General features: G+C 54.5%; 2 protein-coding genes across 4 annotated transcripts in view; one reads left to right on the top strand and one right to left on the bottom strand.

Annotated features, from left to right (window-relative positions):
- Positions 1–869: 869 nt before the first annotated feature.
- On the top strand, positions 870–9,789 carry MTHFD2 (methylenetetrahydrofolate dehydrogenase (NADP+ dependent) 2, methenyltetrahydrofolate cyclohydrolase). The gene is made up of 8 exons (XM_064472885.1): positions 870–1,028; positions 3,474–3,658; positions 5,094–5,216; positions 5,690–5,842; positions 5,930–6,037; positions 6,422–6,514; positions 7,890–8,015; positions 9,018–9,789. The coding sequence occupies exons 1-8, from the start codon at positions 943–945 to the stop codon at positions 9,155–9,157; spliced, it is 1,014 nt and encodes a 337-aa protein (XP_064328955.1). The 5' UTR covers positions 870–942; the 3' UTR covers positions 9,158–9,789.
- Positions 9,762–18,169, bottom strand: part of SLC4A5 (solute carrier family 4 member 5) — a 26,590-nt gene continuing 18,182 nt past the window's right edge. For 2 of the 3 annotated variants that reach the window (XM_064472882.1, XM_064472884.1), the window contains 8 exons: positions 17,408–17,569; positions 15,985–16,163; positions 15,807–15,879; positions 15,570–15,638; positions 15,140–15,313; positions 14,827–14,988; positions 13,426–13,493; positions 9,762–12,900 (listed from right to left, as the gene is read on the bottom strand). In XM_064472882.1, the coding sequence (XP_064328952.1) occupies positions 12,735–12,900; positions 13,426–13,493; positions 14,827–14,988; positions 15,140–15,313; positions 15,570–15,638; positions 15,807–15,879; positions 15,985–16,163; positions 17,408–17,569 (1,053 nt within the window). In that variant the 3' untranslated portion in view covers positions 9,762–12,734. Of the gene's footprint in view, positions 12,901–13,425; positions 13,494–14,227; positions 14,310–14,826; positions 14,989–15,139; positions 15,314–15,569; positions 15,639–15,806; positions 15,880–15,984; positions 16,164–17,407; positions 17,570–18,169 lie in introns of all 3 variants that reach the window. The other variant, XR_010376245.1, reaches the window with a different exon arrangement.

Raw genomic sequence — 18,169 nt, 5'->3', positions numbered from 1 at the left:
ATCCCAGACTCAAACCTAGCCCTAACCCCAATCCCATATTTAGCCCTAACTCCAGTCCCAGCCTTAACCCCAACCTCAACCCTAACCCTAATCCCAGCCTTAACCCCAACCCCAATCCCAACACCAGACCCAGCCCTAACCCCATCCCAGTCCTAACCCCAGTCCCATCTTTAATCCCAATCCCAGCACTAGCCCTAACCTCTGTCCCATATTTAGACCTAACTCCAGTCCCAGCCTTAACCCCAACCTCAGCCCTAACCCCAACCCCAGCCCCAGCCCTAACCCCCATCCCAGTCCTAACCCCAGCCCCAGTTTTAACCCCAATCCTAGGCCTAACCCTAATCTCAACCCCAATCCCAACCAGGGCCCTAACCCCAGCCCCAATCCCACCCCAAATCCCACTCTCCCTCTCTGCCCTAACCCCAACCCAAATGGCAGCCTTTTACCTGACCCTCAGACCTAAACCTAATCCCAACCCCAATCCCAACCCTGACTCCTGACCCGGCCCCGGCCCCGGCCCCGGCCCCGGCCCCGGCCCCGGCCCCGGCCCCGGCCCCGGCCCCGGCCCCGGCCCCCGGTTACGCAACCCGCAGCCCCTCTTACCCCACGGGGCCCAGCCAATGAGCGCCGCCCTGGCCAATTAGAGAGGAGAAGCCCCGCCCTTCCCCACCAATCACCCCCCGCCTTTCTCCCTCCGCCCCGCCCACCCCCTCTCCCGAGCGCCTCTCTCCCTCTGCCCCAATCGCGGCCGGGCATCTCCCGCTCCGTCCCGCCCCCTCCCTCTCCTCCAACATTCAACTCCCCCCTCCGCGCCGCTCGCGGCGGCGATTGGCTCCCGCCGGTCCGCGCGGAGGGGAGGGGCCGGACCGTCCGCACTATATCAGGCGGCGGAGGGGGGTGCGGTGGGGCGCAGCGCTGCTTCCCGCCAGAACGGCCGCAGCCATGGCCGCCGCGCTCTGCCCGCTCCGCACCCTCGGCCGCGCCGCCCTGCGCCCCCGCGGCCGCCGCTTCCACCTCAGCGCCGCCAGGTACGGGGGGTTTCGGGGTGCGTGGGGGGAGCGGGCCCCCCCCCCCGTCGCCCGCACCCCGGCGCAGGGCGTGCTGAGGAGGGGGAGACCCAGCCCGGAGCTCCCCCCTCACCCGCCGGCCCTGGGCAGCCCCGTCCGCCCCTCTGCACCGGGACCGGGAATGAATGGGGCGGGCCCCCAGCGGCCGCCCCGGGCGGTGCAGGCTGATGAAATCCCGCTCCCGCCTTGCGTGGTGCGTGTCAGGCCGCGGGCGGGGGGCACCGCGCCCTCCCCGCACCCCCGGGGCCCCCCCGCATTTCAGCGCCGTGACGAGGGGCCAGGCACCCCCCGAGCATCCCGCCCGTGCACCGGCTGGCTTTCCCCTTCCACTCCTGTATTACCCCGCGCGGGTTTTGCTCCACGCAGCCCCTGAGGGAGCTGCTGGGGCTGCTCCCTGCCCTAAACAGGGCTCCCAGCTCTTACTTTGCCTTCCCCATAGCTCACGGGGGGTGTCCCCGTCCTTGGGAGCCCAGGCTGGGCCCCGCGGCCTCAGGCTTCCGAATGGGGAAGATTTGGGTAGGTTCTTGGCATGAGGTGTCTCAAATTTAATGAATTCTCCTTGCCCTAGCTTGCCAGGCACCTGTAATAATTCCTCTTATGTCTACGTAGATGTACAGTACTTTAGTGCAGGCTTAGCTCTAAAGCTAAAATAAGAATTAGAGTGCTGCGCTGATCTGGGGTGCGTTTTTACTGGTTATTGCTAAATGGGTCTGACTCAGGTGATTGCTGTTAGGGGTGAAGTAATGTTTAGTTCCCAGTAAATGGGGAAAATTATATATTCGAGTAGGTCAGGGATTAAGAAAGCACAAAAGATCCTCTGCATCTCCAAGTAAGTATTTAGGCAATAGGTTTTCCTACCTGGGATGGCACTTTGTGGCTGTCCTATGCAGGTGTGGGTCTGGAGCAGCTCTCATGGTAGCTGTCCCCAGGAAGATCAGGATTAGACCTAGAGAAAGTCAGAAAACAACAGTGTTGGACTTAACACTGGTAGGAGGAGGGCCATACACTAGGCAGCCGATGGATTGGGTTTTTTTGAGGAGAAACTGCAGCAATTGGGCTTGTGCCCAAGAGTGGTTGGAAATAGCGTTTGGTGCTGTCGACTGGCCCACGGGAGAAAGCCCGTCTCCTGGATTCCTGTGGCACTTGAGTAGTTTATGGAGTTGTGATGTGGGTTGCTTGGCGATTGCTTCAGAAATGGGCTGGTCCTTGCGATGCAGGAAGGCACCGAAAACAACAGTAGGGCTGGCAGGGAGCATCTTTGCCTGCTCCAGCTCAGAAGCAGGAGTAATGGGGCAAGTGAGTAAGGTACTTGTCATGAGGTGAGACTTAAATGCTGCAGTGAGGTCTGAAATTGAAACTTGTGAAAGTGAATCCTGTCACAAAGGGATTAGCGATTGAGAATGCTGCTCAAATAAGAGTTAGAGTGATAACCTGTGGGGAAAAAACCAAGTGTGAGGCGTGTGGGCAGCCTGTTGTAAGCGAGGACTGGCAGCCACGGCCTCCCAGCTAGCTGTAGGTCAAGTCAGCTTTTCCATACACTGCGGAGTGTCCAGTTGCCTGGAACGCATTTGGCAGTGACTGGATATTCCCGTTACCGATTTAGATCAGGAATGCAGGCGAGGAGCTGTTTTGATATAGTTCGAATGGACGAATGTCCCTTCCACTCCAGCTAGATGTTGGAGTCTGTCTGAGGGGGTGAAACCTCATACCCCCAGCCCAGCTTTAACAGCCTGAAGAAAAACTGTAGTGCTGGCAGCAATTACTTGAGCTGGGGAGGGCATGAGATCGGCTTGTGCAGGCGCATGCTGTGCTAGGTGGGCTGACGGTCTTGCTGAGGAATTTGTGGGGACTGAGGATCTCCAGGAACAGCGCTCAATAGAGAAGCATGGCATGCTGTGCCTTCTGTGCTGCATCCAGCAAGCCAGAATTACTCGGTAGACCTCTTTGGTGGTCAAAGCTCTGCTTAAGCGGGGCGAGTTCTGCTTTGTGCAAGTCCTTTGTAGTGAAGCTGTCATGCCTTTACAAGGAACGGGTGACTTGCTTTTTGAAAACAGAAGCTAACGTAGTATCTTAGTTTGAAACACGTGCCAGGCAAACGATACACGTGGACTCTTGGCCTTGCGGAGAACAGCGTATGCTTTCTCGGCCTGCACAAATAAGTTGGTCCCTCTCGCAGTCTTGTTTGCTGATCCCAGCTTTGGGCAGCGAAGCTGTAAACTAAGACTGAACTATGCTGCTTAGTGTGATTTGGCATAAAGGTGCAATAGGCCTGTACAGAGATTGAGTAATAGAGCCTTTTCTGCTGTGGCTTGCGGTTAGCATCCATTTTTCCTGGTTTCTGTTGCACAGAGCTTGGATTTGATGGTCTTAATGCTGACTGCTTTGGTAACACTGTCTCTGTTGCAGAAACGATGCAGTTGTGATTTCTGGAAAGAAGCTGGCCCGGCAGATCAGACAGGAAGCCCGCCACGAGGTTGAGCAGTGGGTAGCAGCCGGAAACAAGAGACCTCACCTCAGCGTTGTTCTCGTCGGTGAAAATCCAGCGAGTCACTCCTACGTACTGAACAAAACGAAAGCGGCTGCTGATGTCGGTATGTCTTTTATTCTGTTCTGAAAAAGCAGAGCAAGAGACTGTTATCTTGCTTTAGCTGGGAGTCCTTTATGCCGGAGGAAGCTTTTTGGGATGCATCTGCCTGGCAGCTTTTCACCTCAGCTGTGTGGCAGTGCACATTTGCCTCAGCACTTGCTGTGACCCTTGTGGCTGCCTTCACTGTTGTGCTGGGATGTAGTTAATAAACACGGTTCATGTGTGCGTTGTGCCATTTGAATCCTTTAGGGCAACATCAAGTTCTGTAGTTTGGATTTGCAACCTTCCTAGGAACATATAAAGCCCAGACAGGGCTCTGATGGGCTTTCTTTCATCAACTGCCTGAGATGAAATCATTGCTCGGCAGCCTTGCTACCCTGCGGCTCATTCCTGTCTTGCAAGCTGAGGTCCTGCCAAGTATTTTTCTGGAGAAACTGCTGAAGGGCTTGGGGGCAATAAAGGGTTTAATCTCCCCTGGAGTTCCATGCTGCCAAAGCCAGCTTTGAGCCTAAGATTTTTTAGGCTGATGTCCCCTTCTTACTGTGGCAAGGGGGACCACAGGATGTGCAGTTGCATCTTCATCGTAGTGCACTTTAATTAGGTTTCTCCAAGCCCTCCCTGCACTTGGATGGTCTCTGCTTTCAAATAGTCTTTCCCAGGTCATTAGACTGATACTAATTATCAGAGGGGGGTCATCCTCCCCCTCTACTCCACCCTACTGAGACTATATCTGGAGCACTGCATCCATTTTGGGGCCCCTCAGTTCACGAAGGACAGGGAACTGCTTGAGCAAGTCCAGCAGAGAGCTATGAAGATCAGGGGGCTGGAGCATCTCCCTTGTGAGGAAAGGCTGAGAGACCTGGGTCTGTTCAGCCTGGAGAAGAGAAGGCTGAGGGGGGATCTCATCAATACCTATAAATATCTGAAGGGCGGGTGTCAGGGGGATGGGGCCGGGCTCTTTTCAGCAGTGCCCAACGCCAGGCCAAGGGGCAACGGGCACGAGCTGGAACATGGGAGGTTCCACCTGGACATGAGGACAAATCCCTTCCCTGTGCGGGTGCCAGAGCAGGGGCACAGGCTGCCCAGAGAGGCTGTGGGGTCCCTTCCCTGGAGACATTCACCCCCCGCCTGGACGCGGCCCTGTGCCCCTGCTCTGGGGGTGCCTGCTCCAGCAGGGGGTGGGATGGGGTGGTCTCCAGAGGGCCCTTCCAACCCCCACCATTCTGGGATTCTGTGATGGTCATAACTTGCAAGACTATCGAAGGTCTCCAGCCTGGAGGGTGCTCGTTGTTACACAAAGTATATGATCCTTGGTGTGTGCCTATCACATTTGGTGGCGCATTGAAACGGGGCAGCTTACATCTGCGTGGATTAAGGAAGTTGCTCTCCCACTTGTGTACACGTGGCTCTCTAATGTGGTGTTTTCAATGATTGGGCAGGAATCAGCAGTGAAACCATCCTCAGGCCGGCTTCTATTAGTGAAGAGGAGCTGCTTGATTTGATCAGCAAACTCAATAATGATGCCAATGTGGATGGGTTGTTAGTGCAGCTGCCTTTACCTGGTGAGTAGCTAGATATCTGTTCTGTTTTTACATAAAGCTTTTAAGGGTTTGCACGTGCAGAAGGAGGAGCAGCACAGGGCTATCCTGTGACATGAGTGGTGGCACCCTGCCATGATGTGGCTTAAAGGAGCTGATGCAGCTACTCCATTACACAGCTGCCTGTATGAGTTAAATTGCTGGGCAGGGCGTCACAGCAATCTATTCTTGTGGGGAGTATTGGCTCCTAGAGCCAGAAGCTTGAACTGTTGTGATACAGAGGCTGCCTAAAAATACTCTCTTGACATTAGCAATGCTGCAGTCCCAGAGTGGTTCCAGTCCCCTTCTGCTGGGAGCCATTAGCCTTGAGCTTGCTGGAAGTCTTGAGTAGCTTCTAAACTCTGAAGGGGCTGGTGCAGCAGGGCAGGGCTCTGGCTGACTGCAAAGAGCAGGATTTGGGCTGATCCCTAGGGTTAAAGCTTCTTGGTCTCTTCCAGAACATATTGATGAGCGCAAGATTTGCAATGCTGTGACTCCAGACAAAGACGTTGATGGCTTTCACGTGATAAACGTGGGGCGCATGTGTCTTGACCAGTACTCCATGCTGCCAGCTACCCCATGGGGGGTGTGGGAGATCATTAAGAGAACTGGTAAGCTGCTGCTGCTGCAGTATTTGGCTGCTGTCTGGCATAACTCCAGCTTGCGCTTGTCCTAAGACTCCATCCTGTCCCCTGCAGGCATCCCAACGCTGGGGAAGAATGTGGTGGTGGCTGGCAGGTCGAAGAACGTGGGCATGCCCATCGCCATGTTGCTTCATACAGATGGCAGGCACGAGCGCCCAGGAGGTACGAGCTTGGTGGCCTTGGAGCCTCTGTGCCAGGCAGCTGCAGAAAGAAGCCCTCAGCCTGTCGCACTGTCCCCTTTAGGCTCCTAAATCAGTCCTAGAAGCACCTTAGGGACGCCGGCCCTTCACAGGGGCTGTGGTCAAGGCTGAGCAAATAACTCTGCACATAATCAGTCTTGTAATGCTTCTGAGCCTTCTTCAGTGAGTCCTTGTCCTCTGCCATCCCAGATCCCTCCTTCTGATTTGTACGCTGTTCCCTGGGATTTGTTATCAGGCTCTGATGTTCTGGATAAATGCATGGGTGGTCTTGAAGGGGAAGATTTAGAGAAGCAGCTGGGTTTGGGTAGTACATGTGAATTAAAGCTCCCTGTAACCGCTCTCGCAGGTGATGCTACAGTCACAATATCCCACCGCTACACTCCCAAGGAGCAGCTGAAGCAACACACGATCCGCGCTGACATCGTGGTAGCAGCAGCAGGTAAGGCCTGACTCTAGCAGCGCAGACAAGGTGTGCAGAGGGTGCCGCTCTGCAGCCCGCGTGCTGTTTCTGATGGTAATCCTTGCTTGCAGGAGACAGTCCTGCTGGTATTGAATGACCTGGGGCCTCCCTATCTGGAGCGGCTCTGGTAGTGTAGGAGAGTCAAGTGCTTTCATGGCTGCTGGCAGCTGCCCTAGGCAGGGCCTAGGACAGCGAGTGAGGGGCTTTTTGAGCCAGCCAGTTAATCCTGTGATTAAGCCTAGGAGCCACATACTTGATCTGACTGGCAGAGCTGTTTGTAGCTTTGCTTTTTAAATGTAAAATAACATCTGGCAGGAGGGCTTGGTATGCCAGCGAGCACCTGATCAGAGCTAGAGAACAGCTACAGACAGGCCCTGTTATATATGTAGGCAGTTCTGTATTTGTGGGGAGGAGGAAAAAAAATAATGAGATAGCATCTGCTTACCTAGAGACAGTCAAAATGCTGAGGGACAGCTGCAGTGCCACCTTCAGAGCACCGGGAATCACTCGGCGTGAGCTCTCCTCCGGGCTGTACCCTTGGCACAGAGGCAGCTCATCAGCAGAGTTGAGCCAATTGGGGGTGTCTGGCAGCAGAAGCTGGGTGGGAGCCTGGGGGGAGGGAGGAGAGAAAATTTTGTCCTTTGGAAAGGTGCTGGAAGGACTAGAAGTGGTGCCGAAGGTGTCGGTAATGATGGCAGAAGTGCTGCTGGCAGATAAGACATGTAAATTGCCATGGGTGTTTGGCAGAGCAGGGGAAGGCTTGCATGGAAGAGTTAATGAAACTGAGGGTGGGAATGAGTGCCTCAGCTCAGTCAGCTGAGGAGGGAGTATCTCACAGAACCAGACAAACGCCACCCTGAAAGGGTGGCTTAGCTGCAAGCTGCTGCTCCCCACCCCTGTCATGCTGGCTGTTTTACAGCCAAGTTGGGTTGTGGTGATCTCAGACACATCTCTAGCTTGCTGACTTAGTACAGATGCAAAAATGTTGCTGGAGCTGCGTGAACACAGACCTCAAATGCAAGCTTTAAGGTGTCAACCTGGAGAGGATGCTTTGCTCCCTGCTGCTTTGCTGGAGCCCTTTCTGAGGGTGGATTCCAGTTCTTTACACTCTGAGGTTACCAGTAAACACCCAAACTCCTGGTTGAGCTGCACATCGGTAGCTCTGGATTGTGCAGCTTTGGGTAGATTTGCCCTTTGAAGGGTCTTTTCCAACCTAAATAATCCTAAAGATTGAGTCCAACTGTTTTGTGAGGCTGGAAGGCCCAGGTGGGTCAAAACAATGTGAAGACGGGGTAAGAGGGAACGGGGGCTGTTCAGCACCACCATGAGTGTGCGGTTCTGTTTTCTTTTGCAGGCATACCCAATCTGATCACAGCCGATATGATCAAAGAAGGAGCTGCGGTTATTGACGTGGGGATAACGAGAGTGCAAGATCCCATCACTGCCAAATCAAGGCTGGTTGGGGATGTGGATTTTGAAGGTAAGGAAAGGCTCTGCATCTGGTTCCTTGAGCATTAAACATCAAGGGTGCTGAGAAGGGGAGGAGAAAGCCCTGGCTCATGCAACTGAGCAGATGCAGACTGATGCTTATAGAATCATTAAAGTTGGAAACGACCTCCAGGACCATCAAGTCCAACCCCCAGGCCTCTTAAACCACGTCCCCAAGTGCCACGGCTACACATTGTTTGAACCCCCCCAGGGACGGTGACTCCCCCCCCTCAGGGCAGCCTGTGCCAGGGCCTGACCGCTCTGGCAGGGAAGACATTTTCCCTAATCTCCAGTCTAAACCTCCCCTGATGAATTTTGAGGCTGTTTCCTCTTTTCCTGTCACTAGTGACTTGGGTTATGTTCTCTGGCTTGGGGCATCTGATATTGTGCCATATGCAAGGGCGCAGCCTTCCTGTAATATGCCATGGGAAAGCCATAGGCTGCAAGGCAGAGGAGACTCATCCTGACCCTGTGTGGTTAGGTTGCTTTGCCTCTGCTCCAATTCATCACTCATACACCTGCTTTTAAGTAAAACCATGCAGAACCTACCTTCTGGCCTTGCTGACCACTGAGCTGCAGCGGTGCCCAGATGGGCTGCTGCCATGAGCCCTGCACCGCTGCTGCCTGGCAAAAGGCACTGGAACCTCCTCCTGGAAGAAAGAGGGAGAATGTTCAGAGTATTAGTACGTTATTGTGGCTGCCCTCAGGAGCATGTGTGAAGCCCACATCTAGTCTTGGACTTGACGTTTCTGTGCTATAAATCCAGATCTTGCTTTTTGCTCTTCCCTCAGCTTAGGCTTTGCCGTTAAGCTTGCTCAGTAGCAGAGATGGACAGACTATGGTGTGCTCTCCCCTGGCTAATGAGGGGGGAAAAGCCCACCTTGAGAAACTACTATTCCTTAGCTGGTGATCTTTAAGGAATTACTGGTTACAGCTTCATGCTGGCTGGCCAGCTTGGCAAGTGCACGCTAAGCTCTAGCTTTCCTTCCTGCAGGGGTGAAGAAGAAAGCCAGCTACATCACTCCGGTCCCTGGGGGAGTTGGGCCCATGACAGTTGCCATGCTGATGAAGAACACCATCATTGCTGCCAAGAAGCTGTTGAAACCCAAAGAGCTGGAAGCATTGACCGCTTAACGTGGAACTCTTTCTCTAGCACTGAAGACAACATTCCAAACAGACTCCCAAACAGGCCGATAGAAAATGCAATATTTTTATTTATTGTATTGGAAGTGGAATGTCCTATTCTGAGGTCATAGCTATTTATTCAGAGCTGAAGCATATGCACATTAGTCATACTAAGGTGTAAGCATCTACACTCCTGGCCTGCTCGTGCTAGCAAAGCTGCTTTATGTTTAAGCTAGCGCTTGTAGGAAGCCGCCCCTGCCCTAGGAGGGCCGAGGCAGCGTTGGGGCCCTGGGCGCGCAGCTCTCCCAGGAGCTCGCTGTGGCGTTAGTCCTGTGCGAGGTAGAGCGCGGCTGCTCCAGGGTGCAAAAGCAGTAGCTCTCCTGGTTCTGTTCTTGGAGATGCTCAGTCTGCCTGGACGGCTTGGGTTTGACTCGTGCTGAAGTCTTCTACTCAACAATGGATGCCTAGTTTGAGTTAAGCTCTTCTGTAGAAGATGCTCCTCGAGAAAAAGCCATATGTCTGTTCTCAGCCTGCCCTGGGCAGTGGCAGGTCTGTAACTTCTTCCAGTGTGCAGCTATGCCGTTGTTTTTTATTGTTGCTATTTGGATGGTGGTTTGTTTTTTTTTTAAAAGCCTTTTTTTCTAACCAAAGAACACTTGGGGGGCTGTTGGTGGCTATCTTAGGCACACAGGAGGCTTTCTGGACTGTATTGTAAAGCGTGCGAGTATTTAGTGAATAACACAGGCTCACTCTAAATAAAGTATGAGGAAAAAAAATCAACAACTCTGCTTGTCCTGGAATTGCTACTAAGCAAGTTTTTCACTTTTCCCAGAAAAGGAGGGCTGCCCTCAGCAATAGCTTGTTAAAGCATGCATTATGAGAGCTCCCTCTTGTCCCTACAGAGCAGTGTTAGGCCTGGTTTTTTACCTGAGTTTAGTTAAGATGCAATTGCTACACACCTCCCCAACTCAGCTTAGACTGAAGATGGTCTCTTACTTCTGTGCCTAAACAAAACCTTTTAAGCTTCCTGCCTATCGTCCCTAACTACATCGACATGACAGTATAAACTCAGTCCTCTAATGAGTTTGCAAGCTCTAATTAGCCTTACCTGAGGCTGCGGTGCCTTGGGCAGGATGGGAAAACTTACAGGCAGTGGTGTTTGTGGGCAGCAAGGTCAGCCTTGGCCTCCTTCCTCCTTGCGTATTCCTTGGAAAGACTGATCCCACCTTTCTGGGAGCAGGAAAGGTTTGTTGTGACGCTGAAGGGCTGTTGCTGGCGGCACCTGGTGAGTCAGCACTAACCCCTCGGTCATGGTGCTCTCTGCTGGAGGGAGAGTGCTTATAAAAACACTAAAGAAGGGGGAGGGAAAGCTGAGGCTCAGGGACTCTGCACCAGAAACACACTAAGAGCTGAGACTCATTGAAACAAGGTTTATTGGGTTGTATCACCGATAAATACAAAATGGCTAAAGTGGTACGGTAATGGAGGTGGCAAACCTGGGACGCTCCGCTGGTTTCATATACAAAAAGTATAAACCGTGTGTGAACCTCACAAAATTGACAAATTTGGTCAAAACAGGCTGGATGCTAGAGTGGCTTCAGCTCTGCTCAACAAAACGTCTACCAGAGTCCACAAAGCCTTTCCAGGCGTGTTGGGTAGTAGAGCTGACATACTGGGTAAAGCAAATTAACCTGTTGTATTAAAACCATACGCCTACCTGTACCACGCTTCAGCTACCACACAGGAGATTGGTACAAAACCGCTACAAAACAAGACACAACGCGTTCAAGTTGAAATAGTTCTTAAATGTCAAGCTACGCGGCTCTCGAGCGCTTAGGTGGTGCCGGGAGTAATGCTGTGTTATTCGTCTCACCACGTTTCCCCAGAAGGTGTACCTGAACCAGAAAAAAATTGCTATAAATAGGAAACTGCATCCAAGTCTTTCTGTTGGACTCGACTATTTACAGAGAACTGGGATCCGTCCCACGCAAAGGCTCAGACCAGTCGCAATATTTAACTGGTGATCCAGAAACCCCCGTACAAGCTCATATAAACATCAGGTAGGCTGTTTCTGCTCAGAGGAAGGGTTGGGGCTCTGTGAGGCTTGAAAAAGAGCAAAACCAAACCAAAAAATCCATCTAGCAAAAAAAAATTAGTAAAAGAAACAGATTTGAGAGGGTTGCTTCAGACCAGTGTTTCCGAACCGCAGCTGGGCTTAACCCAGGGAAGGAAAAAAAACCCAAACCTTTAAAACCCTCCTCCCTGCCCCGGCGCTGCTGGGCAACAAAGGTGGTGAGAGCTGAGCAGAGCCAAACCGAGCTCAGTGCCCATGCTGGCTCCTAACCTGCTCCCTTCCCTTCCTTCCCCGGAGGACCCAAAGGCAGCGGCGGGTGGGAAGAGCCCTTTGCGGAGCCAAAATGCCAACGCCGACCAAGCGGGGAGCTGCGGGATGCGAGCCTGAAAGCACGGGTGGGCACGTGGCGGGGGACACGCTCTCCCTTCCCCGTTCCGAGCCACTCGCTATTAAACCATGCGTGAATAACCAGGGTCGAGGAGCTAAGGCGGGCGCGAAGACCCTGCACAGGGGCTGGGCAGGCAGAGCAGGCTCCTCCAGCGAGATAACGGCTCGGACCAGTCTCGCTCCCACCCGGAGGGAGAGATAGGGCTGTTGCCAACCCCCCGGCCAGGGCTGGCCCTGGGAGAGCTGCAGGTGAGGACACGGCGAGAGGCAACCAAAGGGCTTTGCTGCAGTGACCCTTCCCCTTTCCTGGTAGTATCCGTGCCCCGCTGCCTGCGGAAACCATTCCCAGTTCCCTGCGGAAGCCAAGGCTCCAGGTCCTGCTCTGCTCTCCCGCCACAGCCTGGCTGCTCTTGCCCTTAAACCAGAGCTGCTGCTCCTCCTTCCCTTCCTGGGGCGTCGCTCCAGGCCACCGGCTCCTTTACAACCCCGCCATGCCTCCTCGTCCCCTCCTACACAGCGACCGCAGAGCGAGGAGAGCCGGGTCCCTCCCGCGTCCCCGCTGCCGCACCGGGGATGCTGCACCGCAAGAAGGGACCCCCGCTGCCGTAGCTTGGACTGGCGTCCTCCTGCCAACACAAAGCCAGACGCACCAGCCCCTTCATGAAACAAGACCCCCCCCGAGAGCTGCGTTGTGATTTCAGGGATCGGGGAGCAGGGACGTGCGCTCCCTCCTTCCTTCTCAGCTATGCCAACCTCCTCCCCACCCCAAAAACATCACCCCAGCGCAGTCCCCTTCCCCATCAGCATCCCGGCTGCTCCCACAGCCCCGGCCGCCTTCAACTTCTCCAGCCCAGCAGCGGCCCCAGGGTGAGTGAAGGCCAAAATCACCAATTCCACCTTTTCAGCCCCGTTTTGCCGTCAGCGGCAACGCCTTCGCAGAAAGGGAGAAAATTCAACAACGTGTTTTAACTCGTGACGCTAAAAACTACTGGAGCAACGGACCCCTGGGGCCACCAGTCTCCTCTGTCTCACATAGAAAAATAAGCCCAATTTGCTTTATATATATATATGAATATATAAATATCTATATATATATATAAATCACAGAGGAAGTGCTGCGCGGGACTATAGCGTGGTCTCACTGCCCATGTCCCGAGGTGGTTTTTCGGTGTCGGTGTCCTCATAGTCTGACTCCATCTCTATCTTCACCTGGGGCACGGCGCAGATGGGGTTCCGGGAGTAGTTAAATGCGGGAGATGACGGGCACGAAATCTTCAGGTGAAGCGTAATACTGAGGAGGAGGAGGAGACAGGGAAGTGAGCATCCAGGCATGGCTACCCACACCCCAAAACCACCCCAGCACCCCCAGCAAAGGGCTCTGGATGATGCTACCACCAGTAAAAATCCATAAAAATATGATATTTTTGCCTTTAAGATAGACGCACAGAATTTACAGCTGCAAGTGGAGAATAATCCCAAGCTTTCAAGATTTAGCTGTACATCCCAACCCTAAAAAATCCCTGTGGCTGTTACTCAGTGGCATTTTTACTGCCATAAACCACATTGTGCCAGGCTCGGGATGCGTCATCCCACGTAGCCCCTGCTCCCAACAATCCCATAGCAAACGAAAGCACCCAAAATACAGAGGGATGCTGAAAAAATATACTCAGATAGTTCAGAAATGCCCGAGGATGATGGCAACTAGCAATGCTCAGCTGGGAGAATCAGCCGGTGACCCCGAAAATATTCCCCACGGCAGGTGCTGGTCCTCTGGGGCTGGGGGAGCGGGTGGGGGAGGCCGTTCGGTGCCATTTACCTGCGATCCAGGTCTGAACCGTTCGGGGAGGAATCAGGACGCAAAGCTCCAGGTGGAGGACCTCTTTCCTGGGGGGACACGGAGGTGGAAGACTTCCCAGGTGACGAAGGAGCCCCCCAAAAAACCATTCATCCCCACCCTCCAACCTGCTACCGGGTCCAGCATCCTTCGGAGGGTGGGAGGAGCAGAAAAGCTCCTGAGAAATGCTGATTTTTAGGGTGATCAGAGAAAGGCCCCACCAAGCCCCTGCTAGCAGCAGCTTGAGGACAAAGTCAACGTATTACTGCATTCATTAAAACTTGCTGGCGTCACGGTGCAACCTGGTGCCGACCTGGAATAAACGCACCCAGATTTCTTCTGAAATTTTTTCGGTCATGGCTGGCTTTGCACCAGCTCTAGTGTGATGTTTTGGGCAGAAGGTTGAGCCAAAATGAACGCATCCGCTTTTTCACAGCCAAGAAAAAGCACCGCAAGCTCTGCATCCCCTGCTTTTGGGGGCTCAAAACCTTCCCAAATATATATATATGTTTTAAAATCCCCATCAGCATCAGCTCAGGGGGGGAGTTCCAGGGGAGCCCTGGCTTCCCAGCCACCTGGAGTGCAGAATTATTAGCAGCACCGAGCCTGCTGCATCCTCTCAAACCTGCTTTAAATACAGCAAATCCTCCTCCCTGCTTCGGCGGGGCGGATCCAGGCTGCGTCTTTTAGCGGGGTTAGTGCCATCGGTGGCCGAGCGGATCCCATTGCAGGGGGTTAGGAAGCGGTAGGGGATGCAAGAGAAGCTCCTGAGCTCTTTACTTACAGCTGAGGCAATGGGGACCCCCATTTTGGGGCTGCGATGGCAGGGGCTCCATGGGGATCTTAATGACTGAGGGAGGTGGGAACTGGGGAAGAAAGTGGGGAAATTCAGTGAAGGCAGCGCCTGGGTGGGCTCCGAGACCACCTGGAGCACCCAAAGGGTCCCAAAACCTCCAGAGGTGGGTGCACGAGGAGGAGGAGTAGTCTTTGCCTTCCTCTTCCTAAATGAATTCTCAGCCCTTCTGCCCACAGAAGGGTCTGCAGCAGGAGGTTGCACGGGTTAATGATACTTTGCCACCATACGATGGGTGCTGTACCCTTAGCCATGGAATTTTGGCTCTTTTCTCTAAGGATTTCATTTTTGCCACAATTTTCCAGCTTTCTGGACACTTTGAGCATCCTCTGGAACCTCCAGCCAGCCCCTAAGCATCACTTAAGCCCCCTCAATCAGCCAGTCCTGTACAGACAGTGAAACCCCTCCATGAATCAAAGACCTTCATCCCAAACCCACCAAGCTGGAGGTTTCGGTGGGACCTTTCCCTCCCCAGCCAGTCTGAGATGCCCCTGCCGTCCATGGGAGCCCCCGACCCACCCCGCACCCACCTCCTCATCGCTGCTGCTATCTCCTTTGTTGCCTTTCTTCTTCTTCTTCTTGTCATCCTCCTTCTTCTTCTCTTTCTCGGGGATGATGTTGTCAATCCAGGCCAGGTCGTGTTGGGAGAAGACAAAATCCAGCAGCCGCCTCACCAGGATCAGGGCTAAAATCTAGGTGGCGAGAGATGCAAGAGGGGGATCTGCAGGAGCACCTCTCATCCCAAGACCAGGGGACCACCACGGGACCAAGCCAAAATGCCTTTAAATCTCAAAAAATATCTTCCAAATGAGGCTGCGGTAGCAGCTGGGGGGATAGCCTTACCATGACGGGGAAGATGATGGCAGCCACGGTGGATTTGAGGATCCAGAGGACGGCCAGGCAGACGATCTGCACCAGTGTGAAGAGGTGGATGCGGCGCAGCGGCACGTGCCGGAGGAAGACGTAGTCGGGTTGGTGCTTGGCCGGCATGAGGAAGAGCTTGCAGCGGTCCCAGAACTGCGGTGGGATGAAGGCCAGTGTTAGTCCTTGGCCCCATTCCCCAGGCTCGTGGGTTGCCAAGATAAACCCTCTTTTAGTCCCCAAAATCAGGAATCTGGGGCTTTTTGGTGTTTCTCAGAGGGTTTTGGATATCAGCTCTCCCATGCAGCTGGAAATGTTGGATGCATGCAAATTTTGGGGTCAACATCCCCCTTTTTGCCCTGCTGTAGGACCATCATGGCCATTAAGGAGGAAGAGGAGGAGAAGCGCTTACCTGGATGCCGTTCAGCGACGCGACGCCCATGTACAGAAAGACTCCGTACAGCACCGGCATCGGGATGTACTGGGGACACGGAAAAAATGCGGCGCTTACCCCAGGGAAGGCAGCAGCTCATTCCTGGGGTCGGGGACCAAGGCTGGGGGCCACGGAAGGGGGGAAATCCAACTTTTTCTTCCCAGGTCCCCAGATATCTGCAGGAGGGAGCAGGAATGGGGGAAGGGAGTGTTCTACCTTCAGGATAGGGGCCAGGAAGACGGAAATCCCTGTCAGCACAAAGACGATGATGCCCGTCACTCTTTGCTCCCTGGAAGGGTGAGAAAAGCAGGATGAGGCTGTGCTGGCTGGATACGCTGCTGCATCTGGATCCCCCACCCCACCCCGAGGATGAGTGTGGCCGAGCCTTCCTCACCTGACGCCCAGGAACTGGGGCTGCTCGCCCGGGGCGCTGGTCTCTGTCTCCATCTTCAAGCTGTCGATGTGGGCGATGGAGATGACGGTGGCCGCCACGTACCAGGGCAGCCCCATGAAGGAGCAGACGGCCATGAGGATGCCCACCCAGAACAGGTCCAGGTGGTAGCCCGCTGCTTTCTGCAACACAGCACCCAGGAGGGTCGGGGGAGGCAACACCACTCGTGAAGCTCTTCCTATATTCACCCCAGAGCCCAGCAAGGTGGTGTTTCTCCCAGGATGCACCCTGCAACCCCCCGATGCGCCCCCTGAAGCATCCCACATCACCCTGAGCACCCTGCATCACCTTGATGCATCCCACACAGCTGTGGTGCATCCCACATCACCCTGCCGCGCCCCACATTGCTATGGTGCACCCTGCATCAGCATGGTACACCCATCATTGCTGCGGTGCGCTCCACATTGCTGCAGAGCACCCCACAGTGCCAGAGTGTGCCCCGCAACACCACGGTGCGCCCCACATCACCCTGAAGCACCCTGTATCGCTGTAGAGCACCCTGCATTGCCCTGGTGCACCCCACATCACTGCAGTGCACCCTGAAGCACCCTGTATTGCTGCAGAGCACCCTGCATTGCCCTGGTGCACCCCACATCACCGCAGTGCACCCTGAAGCACCCTGTATCGCTGTAGAGCACCCTGCATTGCCCTGGTGCACCCCACATCACTGCAGTGCACCCTGCATCATCCCACATCACCCTGAACCACCCTGTAATGCTGCAGAGCACCCTGCATTGCCCTGGTGCACCCCACATCACCGCAGTGCACCCTGAAGCACCCATCATTGCTGCAGAGCACCCTGCATTGCCCTGGTGCACCCCACATCACCGCAGTGCACCCTGCATCATCCCACATCACCCTGAAGCACCCTGTATCGCTGCAGAGCACCCTGCATTGCCCTGGTGCACCCCACATCACCGCAGTGCACCCTGCATCATCCCACATCACCCTGAGGCGCCCTGTATCGCTGCAGAGCACCCTGCATTGCCCTGGTGCACCCCACATCACCGCAGTGCACCCCACATTGCCACAGTGCACCCTGCATTGCTCTCATACTGCATCACCCTGATGCACCCCACATTGCCACGCTGCACCCTCCGGTGCTGCAGCGTACCCCGCCCCTCACCCTGCTGCACCGCACTACCTACAGCGTCGGCTGAATTTGACACCCCAGAGGCTTTGTCACCCCAAAAACACGGCTTGCAAAGGAAAGGGCGAGCCCCTGCTTTGCCCAGCGTGCCAGGCTGGGGCGACCCCCCCCACCATGCCTTGCAGCAGCACCCAGTGTGCACCCCAAAAGCAGGCGCTCGCAGGCGGTACCCGACGCGACGCTGCGCCCCTGAGCGTGGGACGAGTCCTGGCTCACCCGCAGCTTGTGCTCCTTCCTGTTGACGATGACGGCTGTGATCTGCTGGTCCATGAAGATGAGGATGGTGACAAGGAGGGCGGGCAGGGCGCTCGCCAGGTAAACCCACCACGGGTTCTTCCCAAAGGGAAACACGAACCACCCTCGGTCCACCCGGGTGGGCTGCGGGGGAAGAGAGGGGGTTTGGACACCACGGCCGAGCCTGGGCACGGGTCAGGAGGGGGGAGAATCCCAAGCGCTGACATTTCAGGAAGCCCCACATCACCCCATTTCCTCTGAGCATCATCCTACCCATCCCCGCATCCCACCACCACGCATCGGTACCCGAACCACCCCCAGCATCCACATGCCTCAACCCCAGATTTTCCCTGGATGCTCATTGGGACTCCCCACGGCACCGACAGCGATACCCTGCATGGGGGGAAGAGACATTTTTGGCAACGCTTCCAGAAAGGGATTTTATTGCCTTTTTTTTTTTACCTTAAAATCAGTAGGCACTTGGAGCTTTGGGGTGTTGAGTCCGAAAAGCACATCCAGCCCCACAAACATTAGTATGGACATAAAGATAGAGAAATCGCTAATAAGTTTACGCAGCTGCCGGAAGCGAGAAAAGAGGAAAAATGGAAAAGAAAAAAAAAAAAACACAAACAAAAAAAGGAAGGAAGGAAAAAAAGTCACAGAATTAGAATATTCCCCCAGAAAAGACAAAGTAGCTTTTAAGAAGGTGCCCGGACACCGCAGGAGCCACAATTTTCCCCGAAA

Source organism: Phalacrocorax carbo, chromosome 24, assembly GCF_963921805.1.
Source record: "Phalacrocorax carbo chromosome 24, bPhaCar2.1, whole genome shotgun sequence".
Taxonomy (NCBI): Eukaryota; Metazoa; Chordata; class Aves; order Suliformes; family Phalacrocoracidae; genus Phalacrocorax; species Phalacrocorax carbo.
This window is presented reverse-complemented; position numbering and strand designations above follow the sequence as displayed.